Source organism: Mobula hypostoma, chromosome 25, assembly GCF_963921235.1.
Source record: "Mobula hypostoma chromosome 25, sMobHyp1.1, whole genome shotgun sequence".
NCBI classification, from domain to species: Eukaryota; Metazoa; Chordata; class Chondrichthyes; order Myliobatiformes; family Myliobatidae; genus Mobula; species Mobula hypostoma.
In genome coordinates, this window is record NC_086121.1 from 9,766,940 (window position 1) to 9,782,230 (window position 15,291).

Genomic DNA, 15,291 nt, shown 5'->3' on the forward strand with positions numbered 1-15,291 from the left:
AATAAGTGCATTTTGAAACATTAGCTCTGTTTTTCTGTCTTCACAAATACTGCCTGATAAATAATAAACTCAAGATCTTTTGGTCTCTGTCCTGAGTAGACCTGTTTTTTTTTTGTTGTCCTCCTACTCATTAACTGAGCCAATTATTTTATTAAGAACTTCATTCAGAGGGTACAGCCTCAGATTAGAGGGACATTCCTTCAGAAGGGATGAGGAGGAAATTCTTTAGCCAGAGATTTAGAATTCTATTTCTTACATCTATCTCACAACGTGAGGGAGTAAAAATCCTCATGTTGTGTCTCTGTCGCTAGGTACAAGCAATAAGGAAGTTGTGAGTCTGCGGAATTCATTGCCATAGACGGCTGTGGAGGCCAAGTCATTGGACATATTTAAAATGGAGCTTGATCGGTTCCCGATCAGTAAGTGTGTCAAAGGTTATGAGGAGAAGGCAGGAGGATGGGGTTGAGAAGGATAATAGATCAGCCATGATAGAACAGTGATGCAGACTTGATGGGCTGAATGGCCTAATTCTGCTCCTACTGTGTGTGGCTGCCTGTAAGGAGACAAATCTCAAGGTAATATATACATACATTGATAATGAATGTACTTTGAACTTCTGTCTAAATTCCGGCCTTTGCAACATTTTCTGCTTTGTTTCTAATTTCCTGCATCTCGCTTCTTTTTTCCCCCCGTTTTGTGGTTATGTATTGATCGTGGGCTACCCTTCTCATTTGATGCAATTGTCAGTCAGTAAATAATGGCCAAAAATGATTCTGTTTTTTTTCCAGTTTTTATTGAGTGAAAATCTCAAACCCTTGCATCAGACATGCAAAACCAATCAAATAAATAAAACACATATATTAAATTTCTAACAGCACTAGATTCAAGTGGAAAAATATTCAGTTATCAATAACATAGGTGCTGAGGGGGTCAGTATTCAAGTATTGGAGAACGTCTTTTCCAAAGCATTTTAAAAAATGTTGAGTTGTCTCCTTGTATAGAGAGCCATGTACACCGTATATGAATCACGTTCTCCCCATGAGAGAATAAAATTACACAAATCCATGTGGTCTAGAGATGGCTTCTTATCCCAGTGTGCAATATATATATTACAAAGGCTAGAATTTTTCTTTTTGCTACATTGTAATTTTTTTTTCTTTCTCTTGTCTCCAAAAGATCAATCCAGTTTTAGTTAAATTAACAGCAAAATGATCGATTGCTTCAGCAGCTTGACCGTTTAGAAGATTTGGAGGTTGTTTCTGTCTGGTTGTACATAATGATTATATCCATTTCTCTTCATATTCTGGTAGACTATCTACACAATGCCATCTGGCAACATCTGCTGATGTGTTACCCGTTTTTCAAAACATCACAGAAGAAAGAGGAAAGAAAAACTTTTACCATGCTCTATATGTATTTCAAAAGAAAGAGAGACACACAGCGGCTAGATCCAAGTGCATAAACTGTTTCCCAGCTCTAAGCATCTTACAGTATTTTTCTCAAAATACATACTGAGTTTGAAAAAAAAATTAAACAATTAGTATTGCCTGCCTCTTCTCTGACTTTTAAATAGAACTCACTAGTGGATTGACAGCAAGATAAAGAGCACACAAAAATAAAACTGAGAGATAACGGTATTAAATTATTTATCAATTAATATTCATAGGAAACCTGTTAATTTGCATCCTACTAAATTCAAGTCAAACCTGAACCACACTCTGTGTCAGTGCTAACAGTCGATGTATAAATGGCCTTAGTGTTCAGGAGCCTGTGACACTTCCATCTTTAAAGGATTTGCACACACCAAAAGATCTATGGGTTATTCCAGAATTATTTTTTTTTAACATAAGGAAGTTCCTTAAATGCAATGTATTTAAGTCTTGTGTCTTTAACCCTTTGAGGATGGGTAGATTTGTTTTGTGTGTGGGTGGGAAGTTGGTTTGATTCCATTTTATTTCCTGTTGACAGTACAGAACTTACAAAACGTGATGAGTAAAAAGCAGAGGACTCAGAGTCTCTCCCTCTGTCTCGCACTGAGACTCACTGATGCACAAACACTTTCAATGACGCTCGTCCACATGCACACACACTCAAGTATAAGTACACCCACAAAACTCACACACACGTTCAGATAAATACACACATACCGAGAACTCATCATCGTTCTCCCTCTCTCTCTCTTTTTCATGCTCACTCATATCAAGTGCAGACACACAGGTATACACACACACACACAGAAACACACACACACACACACACACACACACACACACACACAGAAACACACTGCATGCATACTTTTACAAATGCACACACAATCTCCATCACTGACTAGAACGAAACACAGTAACCGTTACTTCACAATTTAGTGTAGGAAGGATAACTCCTCAAAGGGTTAATGTCGGTTTCTGTTGTGCCCTGGGAAAGAAGACGGCGGCGTGTGTGTGTTCTCCTTAAAGCCATGGTAGCCCCTTTTCCATTGAATAATTGGGAGGGCTATATTTGACAATGATCATCCCACACAGGTCTGCTGTGCTGAGGTACCATAAGACCATAAGATATTGGAGCAAAATTAGGCCATTTGGCCCATCGAGTGGTACGCTTGGAAAGAGAGCTACTCCAACACAGCTTGCCCTAATACTTTCTCCCAAGTGTTATTAAATTCTCATACAAGATCAAGTACACAGCAAATGACTTCTGCCCTGCCGTGAACGGGGCTACTTAAAGACTGGCAATAAAATGGAGTTTTCTGTTAATTGGTAGGGTTCACGACTGTTTCTAATACAAAACAGAATTAGTGCAAACTTACAAAAAGGACACAAAAGCAGGTTAACACACTCATAACACCTGCCTGTAGTGCTTCACTCAAAGAACTGCAGAAACGTGTACCATAAAGACTAGACACTGCCCTGTTAAGAGCCATTATCGCATTCCACAAGAGCCCAAGTCCTGTCACAATGTGTAACTTTGGCAAGGTTAAACTGTCAGGGTTAAACTGTCGATCAGGTGTGCCTACTGACATGCTAATATAAATCTGCTTTAGGTTAAAGCGTTACCTTTAAGGGAAATAAAACATTTCAGAAGGTCAACAATGAAAATAGATTCTTAGTAGGACCATATTAAGGATGGGATTGTTCTGTACATAAGCCATATTCCAATTATCTCATTCTTACTGAAGAATTCCATTTTCTTTTACCTTTTGTTAATTTGTATTTTGCATGTTCTCAGTTTTAAAATTTCAACAATAATTTGCACAGTGATTTGATATATTTTGCCATCATAATGATATTTCAGTCAAAGTTGATGGTCTAGCATCAGATTAATCTGAATTCCTGAATGAACAAGCATTGGGCTTCCCCCATGGGGCCACAGTACAAGGCCGCCTCCTTTCCCGGTGGTAAGCCACCTTCTGTTCCAGTGGCTCTTGGGTTGGTGTGGCATATGTGAGTGTAGTAGTGGCAGTCTTGGCGTTTGGGAGGCAGAGATGGTGGAGCGTGGAGTGAAACTCGGAGTGCTGGGCTCTCCTGGGGTGGACGGTGGGATGGAGTTCACAGAGAGATACTGCTATGAAGCAACAAGAGGGTTGGAGTGGAGACTACTGGGAAAACCAATGTCAGTCAGTGGGGACAGTGCAAACACAAGAGATTCTGCAGATGCTGGAAGTCCAGAGTAACAAAATGCTGGAGAAACTCGACAGCTGTTGCAGCCTCCATGGAGAGGAATAAACAGTCGACGTTTCGGGCCGAGACCCTTCACCGGCACTGATGGAGAACAGAGTGATGCGGTGGGGGTGCAGGACTCCGGGTGATTAGTTCCAGGCTGTAGATAGATGGTGGGGATGGTTTATGGGTGGGGTTGGGGGGGAGAGATGACTCCTGACAAACTGAGCTTGTTGCCCCACACTGTAAAGTGTTGAATGGGCTGGAGTTGGTGGAGCATAACGTTGGAGACTGGCTAACACCACTAGGAACAGTTATTGGTGGAAGTGGCCAGGCCAGCGAGCAGAGAGGCTTAAGGAGGTGTTCCAAGGATGCTGTGTGTAGCAGACAGTCCTGCTCACCGTTGCACTGCTGACTGGAAACTGTGGGGGTGACATTACTATCGAGCCTATGGACTGGTGACAGGGGACAGACATCAGGCCTTCAGCCTTCCCCGAATGTTCTACTACTGTGTTCCACTGGCAGAGCAGATTTGACGGGCCGAATGGCCTAATTCTGCTCCCATGTTTTCTGGTCTAGGGGAAGTGAGAAATAATCCGGGAGACTGGGCCGGTGGCATCAGTACTCATGTCGAAGCACATTCACTGCCTTTAAATGGCGTCAGGGAAGCGGTTGGGGACTCAATGGCACATCCTCTGGGTGGGGGGGGGGGGATCTTCTGCATTCTCAGAGCCTGTAGTTTGGGATTCTCCTCCCCAGAGACCCCATTTAAACATGCAACATTGGGACAGAAGTGTCAGAGCAATTCCTTCCTTACTACAGGATGAAACAAGTTGATGTATTTTCGATATTGAGGTCTCCATGTTAACTTAGGGTGCCAGTCGATATCTTCTACACAAGAGATTCTGCAGATACTGGAAATCCAGAGTAACACACACAAAATACGGGAGGAACTTAGCCGGTTGGGCAGCACCTCTGGAAAGGAAGCTGTGACCCTTCATCAGGACTGGAAAGGAAGGGGGAAGAAGCCAGGATAAGGAGGTAGGAAGGGAAGGGCACAGAGTACAAACTAAAAGGTGATAGGTGGAGCCAGGTGGGTGCAGCGGGGGATAAAGTAAGAAGCTGGGAGGTGATAGGTGGGAAAGGTAAAGGGATGAAGAAGAAGGAATCTGACAGAAGATGGTAGTGGACCATGGGAGGATGGGAAAGAGGAGGGGCAACGTTGGGGTGGGGGGTGATAGGCAGGTGAGAAAAGAAGATAAGAAGGAATGGAAGAAGAGAGATAGGGAAGGGGGAAAAACTTCCTCTCCATAGATGCTGCTTGATCTCCTGAGTTCTTCCATTTTGTGTGTGTTAGAGTATGTTCCTTTGCTTGGTTTGATTTCTCCAAGATGAATGTAATGAGTTGAAGCACGTTGAGGTGCTCTGGCCAATAGGATGCTCCCCAAAGCTTTGTCCTTTTTGAAATAATTTGTCCATGTCATCTGTGGATGCACCACTTGGAAATTGTATAATTGGTCTTGCCAGGGTCTTCTATAACAAGGACTACACAATGAAGCTAATCTATTTACAATAGCAGGACGACTTGATAGAGAGGTACAGCTAAACTCTACTAGTTAGTGACTAATGAGGTGTTAAACTGACAACTTTAGAAGAGCAATTAAGAGGCTAAGCTTTCAGGGAAAGGTGAAAACAGACGTCGTTAATCTGCTGCTGAAGCGTGTGTTATGTGCGGACTGCAAATCTATACAATTAGCAAAACCAGTGTTGGCAGAAATCAAGCCGGCTGAGGCTGGTGGTGGGATGGGGTGGGGTGGGGTGGGGCGAAGGGTATTGTTGGGGAAGGTAGGAGTAGAAAATGAAACCTAAAAAGGCTTGGCTCCACATTTAGGAGCAGCAACCCCAAGGGTACTGCAGTGGAAACAAGTTTTCATGTCACCTCATCATGGGACAGAAATGTCAGGGAGACTGTGGAGTATTTAACGTGGGGAAGTGGATTACACTTGCTGCTTATTAAAAAATAAATGGTGGAAAATCTTAGAAGGTTAGGCAGTTTCTGTGGAACAAATTCTTCCTACAGTTGCAGCCTGACCTGGTAGAATTTCCACCATTTTCTCTTTTTAGTTCAGATTGAGTTTGAAGGGACACAATGATCGTTGAAGTTGTCAGATTGGAAAAGGGAGAGTGAAATTGGTTCTTCTTCAGTACTAAAATGTTAGCTAATATGTGTTGTACTTACAGTTACCTGATTCCTGCTGCTTCTTTTAAAGTATATCATTCTCATCTTTAAAGATATAATGGCCCTGTTTTCAAACAATCTTAAACACACAGAAGAGAGACGGCTTTTGATCAGAAACTCATACACAGAAACACAAAGAGACCCCTTTGAATAGAGGAACCACAGATTTAAGCCCTCAAAGAGTTAGATTCCTTGTGGTGGCCGATGATTTGCAAACAACATGACCATGTCGGGCCTCAGAGTATCTACAACATTCAAATTGATTTCTGCTTTAAATATATAAAAATAATTTTGTTTGAAATGTTCTCATTCTATCTACAAAACAAACAAAAAAAAAACTTCTAGAAGCTTCCAGGTGCCATATGTGGCTTCTTTACAATCGCGGGAAAAAAAAAATCATTCTGGAACAGCGGCAAGAGGCTGAGAGGTTTGGAATGGAAAGACCTGCAATAGGACGCAATCCGGGATAAAACAAATGCAAACTCCAGGGTACGGAAGAGAGAGAGAAAGAAAGAGAAAGAGAGAGAGAAGATCTTCAAAGTAAAATAAATTAATGGAAGATCATTAAAGAAACGTCACTCAGTCTGAGCACTGTTTCACAATGAACACTTGTTCAACCACACTCAGTGCTTCAGAAGGCGTTTAATGTGCCTTAACCCTGAAGGGTTTCTCACCACCCATTGGAGGCGACTGTGGGACTGACAACAGAAAACGGCCATTTTAAAACTGCCTTTGTAAATTCTTCACTTGCACACTCTGCCATACCGCATTGTACACTGCAGCTCAAAAACTGCTTATGAATTTCGGTTTCATATTACTCTTGTTTTCTTTAAATTCCCAAAAAATTAAAACAATAGAATCTAGCAGACATGCACACACGCAACCAAGGAGTTTTCGGTAGCAAAGGCAATACCCAAACATTACATGGTGTCCAACTCCAGAACGTTGGATTATAGATTTTCTCTTTTTTTTCCTGCATATTAAAAGGGATTAATCACGTTGGTCAGGTTGTAAACATCTTTTAGGGAGCAAGTTCTTCCTACTGCACGTACCATCTGAAGCCAATTGTTTTGTTCATCGACAACCCATGATTCTTTTCACTTGTTGTGGGCACTGTCCTGTTGTCGTGAGCTGGTCTGGAAGCATATTGTTGAGGGTGGAGGCGTCCTAAGGCTCTCCATTTGATCCTGATGGGGTGTAAAGGCTGCCCGGGCCCCTTCACACATACACACACTGCGATGCCTGTGGAGGTTTGGTTCTTAGTTCTACTACAATATTTCTTTTAAATGGAGGAGGATTTGTTATCCCAGTGAATGAATAGAGGGACAGATTCTTTAATGGGTGGAGGGGGGGAGGGATGTGGAGCTCCCTGCTACACCCCACCTGCTTCATCTTTGTCCACCATGTCCATGTGGTCAGTGCCATGGCTACTGTCGGAGTCCGTGTTGAGATCATCATCGTCGTCGTCATCATCATCGTCGTTCGGCTCCTCGTCGTCCTGCGTCGCGTCGTTGTCGTCTTCGGCGTCGCCCGACGTGACGGTGATGTCCTCCTGGGCGGCGGCGATGCCGAAGCGGGCCGCCTCGTGCGGCTTGGCGCTCAGGTCGAGCGAGTCGCTGAGGCCGACGCCGGCCGGGTTCTTCAGGAAGAAGAGCGAGCCGTCCGCGCCCGTGCCCAGGTTGAGGGAGCCGTCCAGGTTGAGGGAGGACGCCTGGGAATCGTACTCCAGGGCGCTGTGCATCGCCTCGCGGGCCGGGGAGGCAGGCACCGCCTCCCCGCGCTCTTGCTTCTCGTGCTTGCGCTTGTGGGAGTCCATTTGGGACATGCCCACCACTGTGTGCTTGCAGTCAGGGTAGGTGCAGTGGAAATGCGAGCACTTGAGCTTGTACTTGCAATCGGCCACCTCGCAGTCGACGCTGGAGCTGAACTGGCAAAAGCCGGCGGCGCTGATCACGTCCTGCTTGCCGTGGTGCTTGCGATGAGCCGTCACCTTGGTGCTGTCGGTGCACCGGAAGCCACAGCGCAGGCAGTGGAAGTGGGTGCTGTTGCCCGAGAACTGGCAGTCCGCAAAGTTGCAGCGCAGCGACGACTTGAAGCGCTTGAAGTCGTCGAGGACCAGGTTGTCGACACGGTCGTGGTGCTGGGCGTGCTTGTACATGTGGGTGCGGCCACAGAACTTGTAGCCACAGTTCTCCCGGGTGCAGTGGTAGTGGGTGACCTTCAGCGAGAACTGGCAGCTCGCGTCCTTGCAGTCCTCATAGAGGTCGTAGCGCTTGAAGCCCTCCAGCATCATCCCTTCGTCCAGCATCTTGCGGGAGGAGGCCGTCTTTCGCCGTTTCCCGTAGGGGGACATATCTTCGATGATCCAGAATCTCTTCTTCGCACCAGAAGCAGTCGGGAGAGAAATTGTGTTCCCTGGACAAAGGAGAAAAAAGGGAAAATTAAACTATTAAATTGCTATGCCAGAGTCCAGTTGAAGGTCAGTGTGTTGGTGTGAATGTGACAATTACATAACAAACATGCAGTCTACATTAATGTTCTTTATAAACCACATTGACACTGTGGCCATGTTATTTAGTACCTCCTGTACCGAATAAAGTGGCCACTGAGTGTATGCTGGTAGCCCGTCCACTTCAAGTATCAACGTGTTCAGAGATGCTGTTCTGTACATCACTGTGGCATGGTTATTTGAGTTACTGTCGCTTTCCTGTCAGCTTGAACCAGTCGAATGTTCTTCTCTGACCTCTCTCATTAACAAGGCACTTTCAACCATACTACTTGTTATGTTTTGTAATTTGAAAAACTTAAACTAATTCAAAAAAAGACACGTGTCCGAAAATGCGTGTTGAACTTCGGGTTTACTTTAAGCGAGGTGTGCATCTATCACGTGGTAGTGTGACGATGTATGCAATTCAGGTATTTATACATATAAACTGCAATGAATTACTTTAAACGAACAAGAACGATCAATCAACAACATATTTACGAGATTACTCAAATATCACTGAAATATTACATACACGACAGAGCTGCCGCTCACTAGATGCTTTTTGCTTTCTGCACCATTCTCTGTCAACTCTTGAGACTGTCGTGTGTGAAAATCCCAGGTCAGCAGTTACTGAGATGGTCAAACCACCCCATCTGGCACCAACAATCATTCCGCAATCAAAATCACTTAGATCACACTTCTTCCCATCCCATTCTGATGTTTGGTCTGAACAACAACTGAACCTCTTGACCATGTCAGCATGCTTTTATGCATTGAGTTGCTGTCACATGATTGGCTGTTGAGATACTTGCACTAATGAGCAGGTGCACAGGTGTAACTAAAAAAGTGGCCACTGAGTGTATGACATAGCTTCATAGCAGTCCTATGTAACAGGAATTTCCCTCTCTCACAGAAGCCTCAATGGAGATATTCAAGAGTGATTACAGAGAAATGCATTCATTCATTTTCCTAGATAGGATTATGAAGAACACACAGACCCAGTATTGGCCTCCACATAAGCAGCAGTGACCTCGCCTCTGACCTTGTCTTGTTTATTATTTATTGTAATGCCTGCACTGTTTTGTGCACTTTATGCAGTCCTGGGTTGGTCTGTAGTCTAGTGTAGTTTTTGTGTTGTTTCATGTAGCACCATGGTCCTGAAAAACTGTATTTACTGTATACTGTACCAGCAGTTATGGTCGAAATGACAATAAAAAGTGGCTTGACTTGACCTGCTCTCTCAAGACCCGAGTGCACAGATCTTGGCCTGGGCTCCGTTACAGCACAGAGAACCTCTGTTATGCTCTGTTCTCATACGAAGCTTTAACAAAACATAGCACAATTCTGAAGAAGTGAGGCAAAAGTGGATATCAGACCACTGGAAAACGATGCTGGAGAGGCAGTAATGGGGGACAATGAAATAGCGAACGAACTGAATAAGTATTTTGCATCAGTCTTCACCGTGGAAGACACTGGTGGAAGTTCCAGGTGTCAGGAGTCATGAAGTGTGTGAATATACCTTTACTAGAGAGAAGGTTCTTGGGAAACTGAAAGGTCTGAAGGTAGATATGTCACCTGGACCAGATGGGGTACAGCCCAGGGTTTTGAAAGAGGTAGCTGAAGAGATCATGAAGGCATTAGTAATGATCTTTACTAATCATTACTAGTAGTTTCGGAAGACTGGAAAATTGCAAATGTCACTCTACTCTTCAAGAAGGGAGAGAGGCAGAAGAAAAAAAATTATAGGCCAGTTAGTCTGACCTCAGTGGTTGGGTAGATGTTGGAATCAATTATTATGGATACGGTCTCAAGGTACTTGGAGGCACGTGATAAAATAGGCTGTAGTTAGCATGCTTTCCTGAAGGGAAAATCTGTTGGAATTCTTTGAAGAAATAACAAGTAGGATAGGCAAAGGAGAATCAGTTAATATTGTGTACTTGGATTTTCAGAAGGCCTTTGACAAGGTGCCACACATGAGGCTGCTTAACAAGCTATGAACCCATGGTATTACAGGAAAGATTCTAGCATGTAAAAACAGTTGCTGATTGGCAGGAGGCAGAGAGTGGGAATAAAGGGAGTCTCTTATGGTTGGCTGCCGGAGACTAGTTGGGACCAATTTTTTTACATTATATGTCAATGATTTGGATGATGGAATTGATGGCTTTGTTGCAAAGTTTGTAGACGATATGAAGATGGATGGAGCGGCAGGTAGTTTTAAGGAAGTAGAGAAGCTACAAAAGGACTTAGACGGATGAGGAGAATGGGAAAATAAATGGGAGATGGAATACAGTGTTGAGAAGTGTATGGTCATGCATTTTGGTAGTAGAAATGAAAAGGTTGACTATTTTCTAAATGGAGAGAAAAAACAAAAAACTGTGGTGCAAAAGGACTTGGAAGTCCTTGTGTAGGATTCCCTAAAGGTTAATTTGCAGGTTGAGTCTGTGGTGAGGAAGGCAAATACGATGTTAGCATTCATTTCAAGAGGACTAGAATATAAAAGCAAAGATGTAATGTTGTGACTTTATAAAGCACTGGTGAGGTCTCAGTTGGAGTATTGTGAGCAGTTTTGGGCCCCTCATCATAGAAAGGATGTGCTGAAACTGGAGAGGGTTCAAAGCAGGTTTACGAAAATGATTCCGGGATTGAATGGCTTGTTATATAAAGAGTGTTTGAATGCTCTGGGCCTGTACTCACTAGAATTCAGAAGAATGAGGGGAGACCTCATTGAAATCTATTGAATGGTGAAAGGCCTTGATAGAGCGGGTGTGGAGGGAATGTTTCCTATGGTGGGAGAATCTAAGACCAGAGGACACAGCCTCAGGATAGAGGGGCATCCTTTTAGAACGGAGATGAGGAGGAATTTCTTTAGCCAGATTGGTGAATCTATGGAATTCTTTGCCACAGGTGGCTGTGGAGGACAAGAGTTTAAGGCAGAGGTTGATAGATTCTGGATTGGTCAGGGCATGAAGGGATACAGGGAGAAGGCAGGAGACTGGGGCTGAGAGGAAAATTGGATCAGCCATGATGAAATGGAGCAGACTCGATGGGCCAAATGGCCTAATTTTGCTCCTATATCTTATGGTCTTAAGTGTTTAGCCTGGCTAATATTTATTCCCTTATAAATAAATCATGCCCCAATGGAATCTTGCTGTGCAAAACTTGGCTGTTCTTTCGCTGAAGGCCACCCTGAACTGTTGGTACAAATTCTGTGGGCGTGGACGCACCTACATTTACAATGGTCACCCAGTAACGTAGTGGTTAGCATGATGCTCGGAGCATTCCAGAGATCAGAGTTCAATTCCTCGCTGTCTGTAAGAAAGTTCGTATGTTCTCCCCGTGAACCGTGTGGGTTTCCTCCGGGTGCTCTTATGTTCTGAAGATGTACAAATTACAGTTCGTAAGTTGTGAGTGTATGTGTTGACGCCTGGAAGCGTGACAACACTTGCGGGCTGGCCCCCACACAGTCCTCGCTGATATGATTTGACGCCAACAATGCTTTTCATTGTAGTTATTTTATTTATTTATTTATTTATTGAGATACAGCGCAGAACAAGCCTTTCTGGCCCTTTGAGCTGTGCCACTCAGCAACCTTTGACTTAACCCCAGCCTAATCATGGGACAATTTACAATGACCAATTAACCTATTAACCGGTACGTCTTTGGACTGTGGGAGGAAATCGGAACACCCAGGGGAGACCCGCACGGTCACGGGGAGAACATACAAACTCCTTATAGACAGCAGTGGGAATTGAACCCAGGTCACTGTTACTGTAAAGCATTGTGCTAACCACTGCACTACCATTTAGATGTACCGTACATGTGACAAATAATGCTAACCCTTATGTATTTAGAGAGTCCTCCTACAGAATGACACCTAAAGAGTCTACGACCATAAGACATCAGAGCAAATTAAGCCATTCGGCCCATCGAGTCTGCTCTGCCATATACTATTTCCCACTCAACCCCACTTTCCTGCCTTCTTCCTGTGACCTTTGAAAGTTTATCTTTTGAAGCACTGAAGTAAGTTGAAACGTCCTTCTAATTTATGACCAGTAGAATTGTGTGGCTAGACCTGTCCCCTCCCATCTCTGATGCTTTTTATTGTTCAGAGCCTTTACTAACAGGTCAGCTCAGCCAATGAGTGGGGTGCAGGGTGGGCTGGACGCCTGTGCTAATAACACTCCTAACAACTCCAGGTTGGCCAGAAAGTAGTCCATTTCAAAAGTGCCTGTGACAGAGATGGCAGTGACTTCTCCCAATCTAATTAGTACTTTGCAGCAGAAATGAAGCAGAGTTACACACGGACTTTCTCTATGAGCTCAATTACGGTCACTAACAGCATGCCGTCACCAGCCAACTAACCAACCATGCCTTCTATTTTTAATTGTTGCTTTATTCAGCATGGTGACAGACCGTTCCGGCCCGCACCCAATTACACATTAACCTACTAACCCGTAGGTCTTTGGGACATTGGAAACCAGAGCACCCAGAGGGAACGTACAAATTCCTTCCAGTCAGAGGCGGGACTGGAACACTGGCACTGTAAAAATGCTACACTAACCACTATTACACTAACTATTACACTATTAATCTGCGACTGAAAGAAGTTTTAAATTCCAAGCTTATTTCTTTACTCAACCATGAATTTCTCATTGGTGGGATTTGAACTTGTCACCAGTGCTGTGCCTCGGATACTAAACCAGTAACTAAACCACTCCACTACCCTCTCACACTCTTAAACACCGACTCTGGCAGGTCTTAAAACCACAACATTTGAATTACTTGATCACACATCAGAAGTCGTCTAACATACTATCCACATAGCCCACAGCTTTTTTAGAATCCTATTGACACCATATACAAATATTTTGTTTTTGTGCTGGTGGGATTAATAGACAATATTCACAGAAACAAATTAATATTTTCCTCTAATTTTCCTAAGTATGTTTAAACAAAATGTGCTACACAGTAATTTGGTTAAAGGCCATCGATAAGAGCCTTTCTATTGTGATGCTGACATCTGGCCGCATGCTAGGCCTCAGGCTCAAGGAAAGAGGAGAGACCTGGTCTGCTGCAGAGAGCTCTGGGTATTGGAGGATGAATGAAGCTGTGTGCATCGCACTAAAGTTAGTGGCTATGACAACATTTTGAAGAGGCGTGTAGCTGGTGGAGATATCAGATATAAAAAGCAGCAAGCAGGTGGGAAACCACAAAACAATTTAAAATTTCACAATGACACATTTGTGAACTAGAAACCAAAACTGGTCAAAGAAGTACTTGCTGTGGCCTAGGATGTAGGTAGTTGGATTTACAGAGAGTAACACACACAAAATGCTCGAGGAACTTAGAATGTCAGGCAGCATCTATGTAGGGGAATAAAGAATCGACGTTTTGGGCTGAGAGACCCTTCATCAGGGCAGAAGCCAGAACAAGAAGGTGGGAGAGGGGAAGGAGGACAAACTGGTAGGTGAGAGGTGATACCTTGTGAGTGGGATGTGGGTGGGTGGGTGGGGATGAGGTGATAGGTGGAAGAGGTAAAGGGCTGAAGAAGAAGGAATCTGTAGGAGAGGAGGGGATCCAGACAGAGTTGATGGACAGAGGAGAACAGAAGGGGTGGGACGGAAACCAGAATATAAAGTGGGAGATGTCTTCATCCCCTTCTTTTCCAGTCCTGATGAAGGGTCTTGGCATTCTCCCCTGCCCACCCTTCTCTGCTTTTCCATTCCCTATTCTGGCTCCCCCCTTACCCCTCCTCTTCTCCTCACCTGCCCATCATCTCCCCCTGGTGCCTCTCCTTCCCTTCCCTTTCGTGTGGGTGTGTGCGCGTGTTACTCTAGATTTCCAGCATCTACAGAATCTCTTGTATTTATAGAGAGTAGAATGGGTTTATTGGAGTAGTTAAGTCTAGAAGAATTGGAGGTTCGAACAAGGATTTCAAATCGCAGATTAGCTGAGGCAGGAGTGTGGACTGGACGTTCTGACTGCACCATCATCCCATCCATTGTTTAGGGAAGAGATAAAAGAGAATAAAAATATAACAGCACAGAGAAAAATAGACCCCTACATCCAACAGATTGAAATTAATTGCATATTGTACCTAAATTCATGAGTTACCCTGTACCAGTAATATAAACTTTCATTGTGACAAAGAAGCTTCCAGAAACAAAACTTAAAAAGACTGAAAACACTCGACAGGTCAGTCAGTGTCTGTAGAAAGAGAAACAGAGTTCATGTTTCAGGATGAAGACTCTTTGTTAAACGTGAAACATCAAACTGTTGAAGGGTCTTGGCCCAAAACATCGATGCTGCCTGGCCTGCTGAGTTCCTCCAGCTTTTTATGTGTGTTGCTTGGAATTCTAGCGTCTGCAGATTTTCTCGTTGTTTCTCAGATTCAGATTTGTTGTCTGTATCGCATGTATTGTACATCGAAACATATGGTGTAATGCGTCGTCTGTGATAGTGACCATCACATGCTGGGGGCAGTCCGCCACTGTCGCCACACATTCCAGCGTGCCCACAATGCTCAGCAAAACAACACACAACACAACAGATCTCTTCACAGATGTTGTCTGACCTACTGAATGTTCTCAACATTTAGTGTTTTTTTCAGGTTTCCATGATCTGCAGGGTGTCTTTCTTTGATTTTCAAATTCAGAAAACATACAACTGATCTTGTGGGTGGCAGGGTGGAGATTAGTCTCTAAGGAAGGTGTAACGCACTCCTTCCCTCTGCTAGCCTGCAGGTTATCCTCAGCAAAGATGTAGCACCTGCTTAGCCCCCCGATCAGGGGCATGTGAAGCCATGGGAGAAGGTGGTGGATGGTTGTATGAGCAGCTGGTGCATATCACAAGTCTTAGTTATGTGACCACCGACGCCAGGCAGACAACCTCTGAAGAGAATTGAT

At 44.0% G+C, this 15,291-nt stretch overlaps 1 protein-coding gene across 1 annotated transcript in view; it reads right to left on the reverse strand.

Annotated features, from left to right (window-relative positions):
* Positions 1–788: 788 nt before the first annotated feature.
* Positions 789–15,291, reverse strand: part of casz1 (castor zinc finger 1) — a gene marked incomplete at its 5' end in the record, with an annotated part of 136,799 nt that continues 122,296 nt past the window's right edge. Inside the window, one exon of the mRNA XM_063032856.1 lies at positions 789–8,313. Within this exon, the coding sequence (XP_062888926.1) occupies positions 7,271–8,313 (1,043 nt within the window). The remainder of the gene's footprint in view (positions 8,314–15,291) is intronic.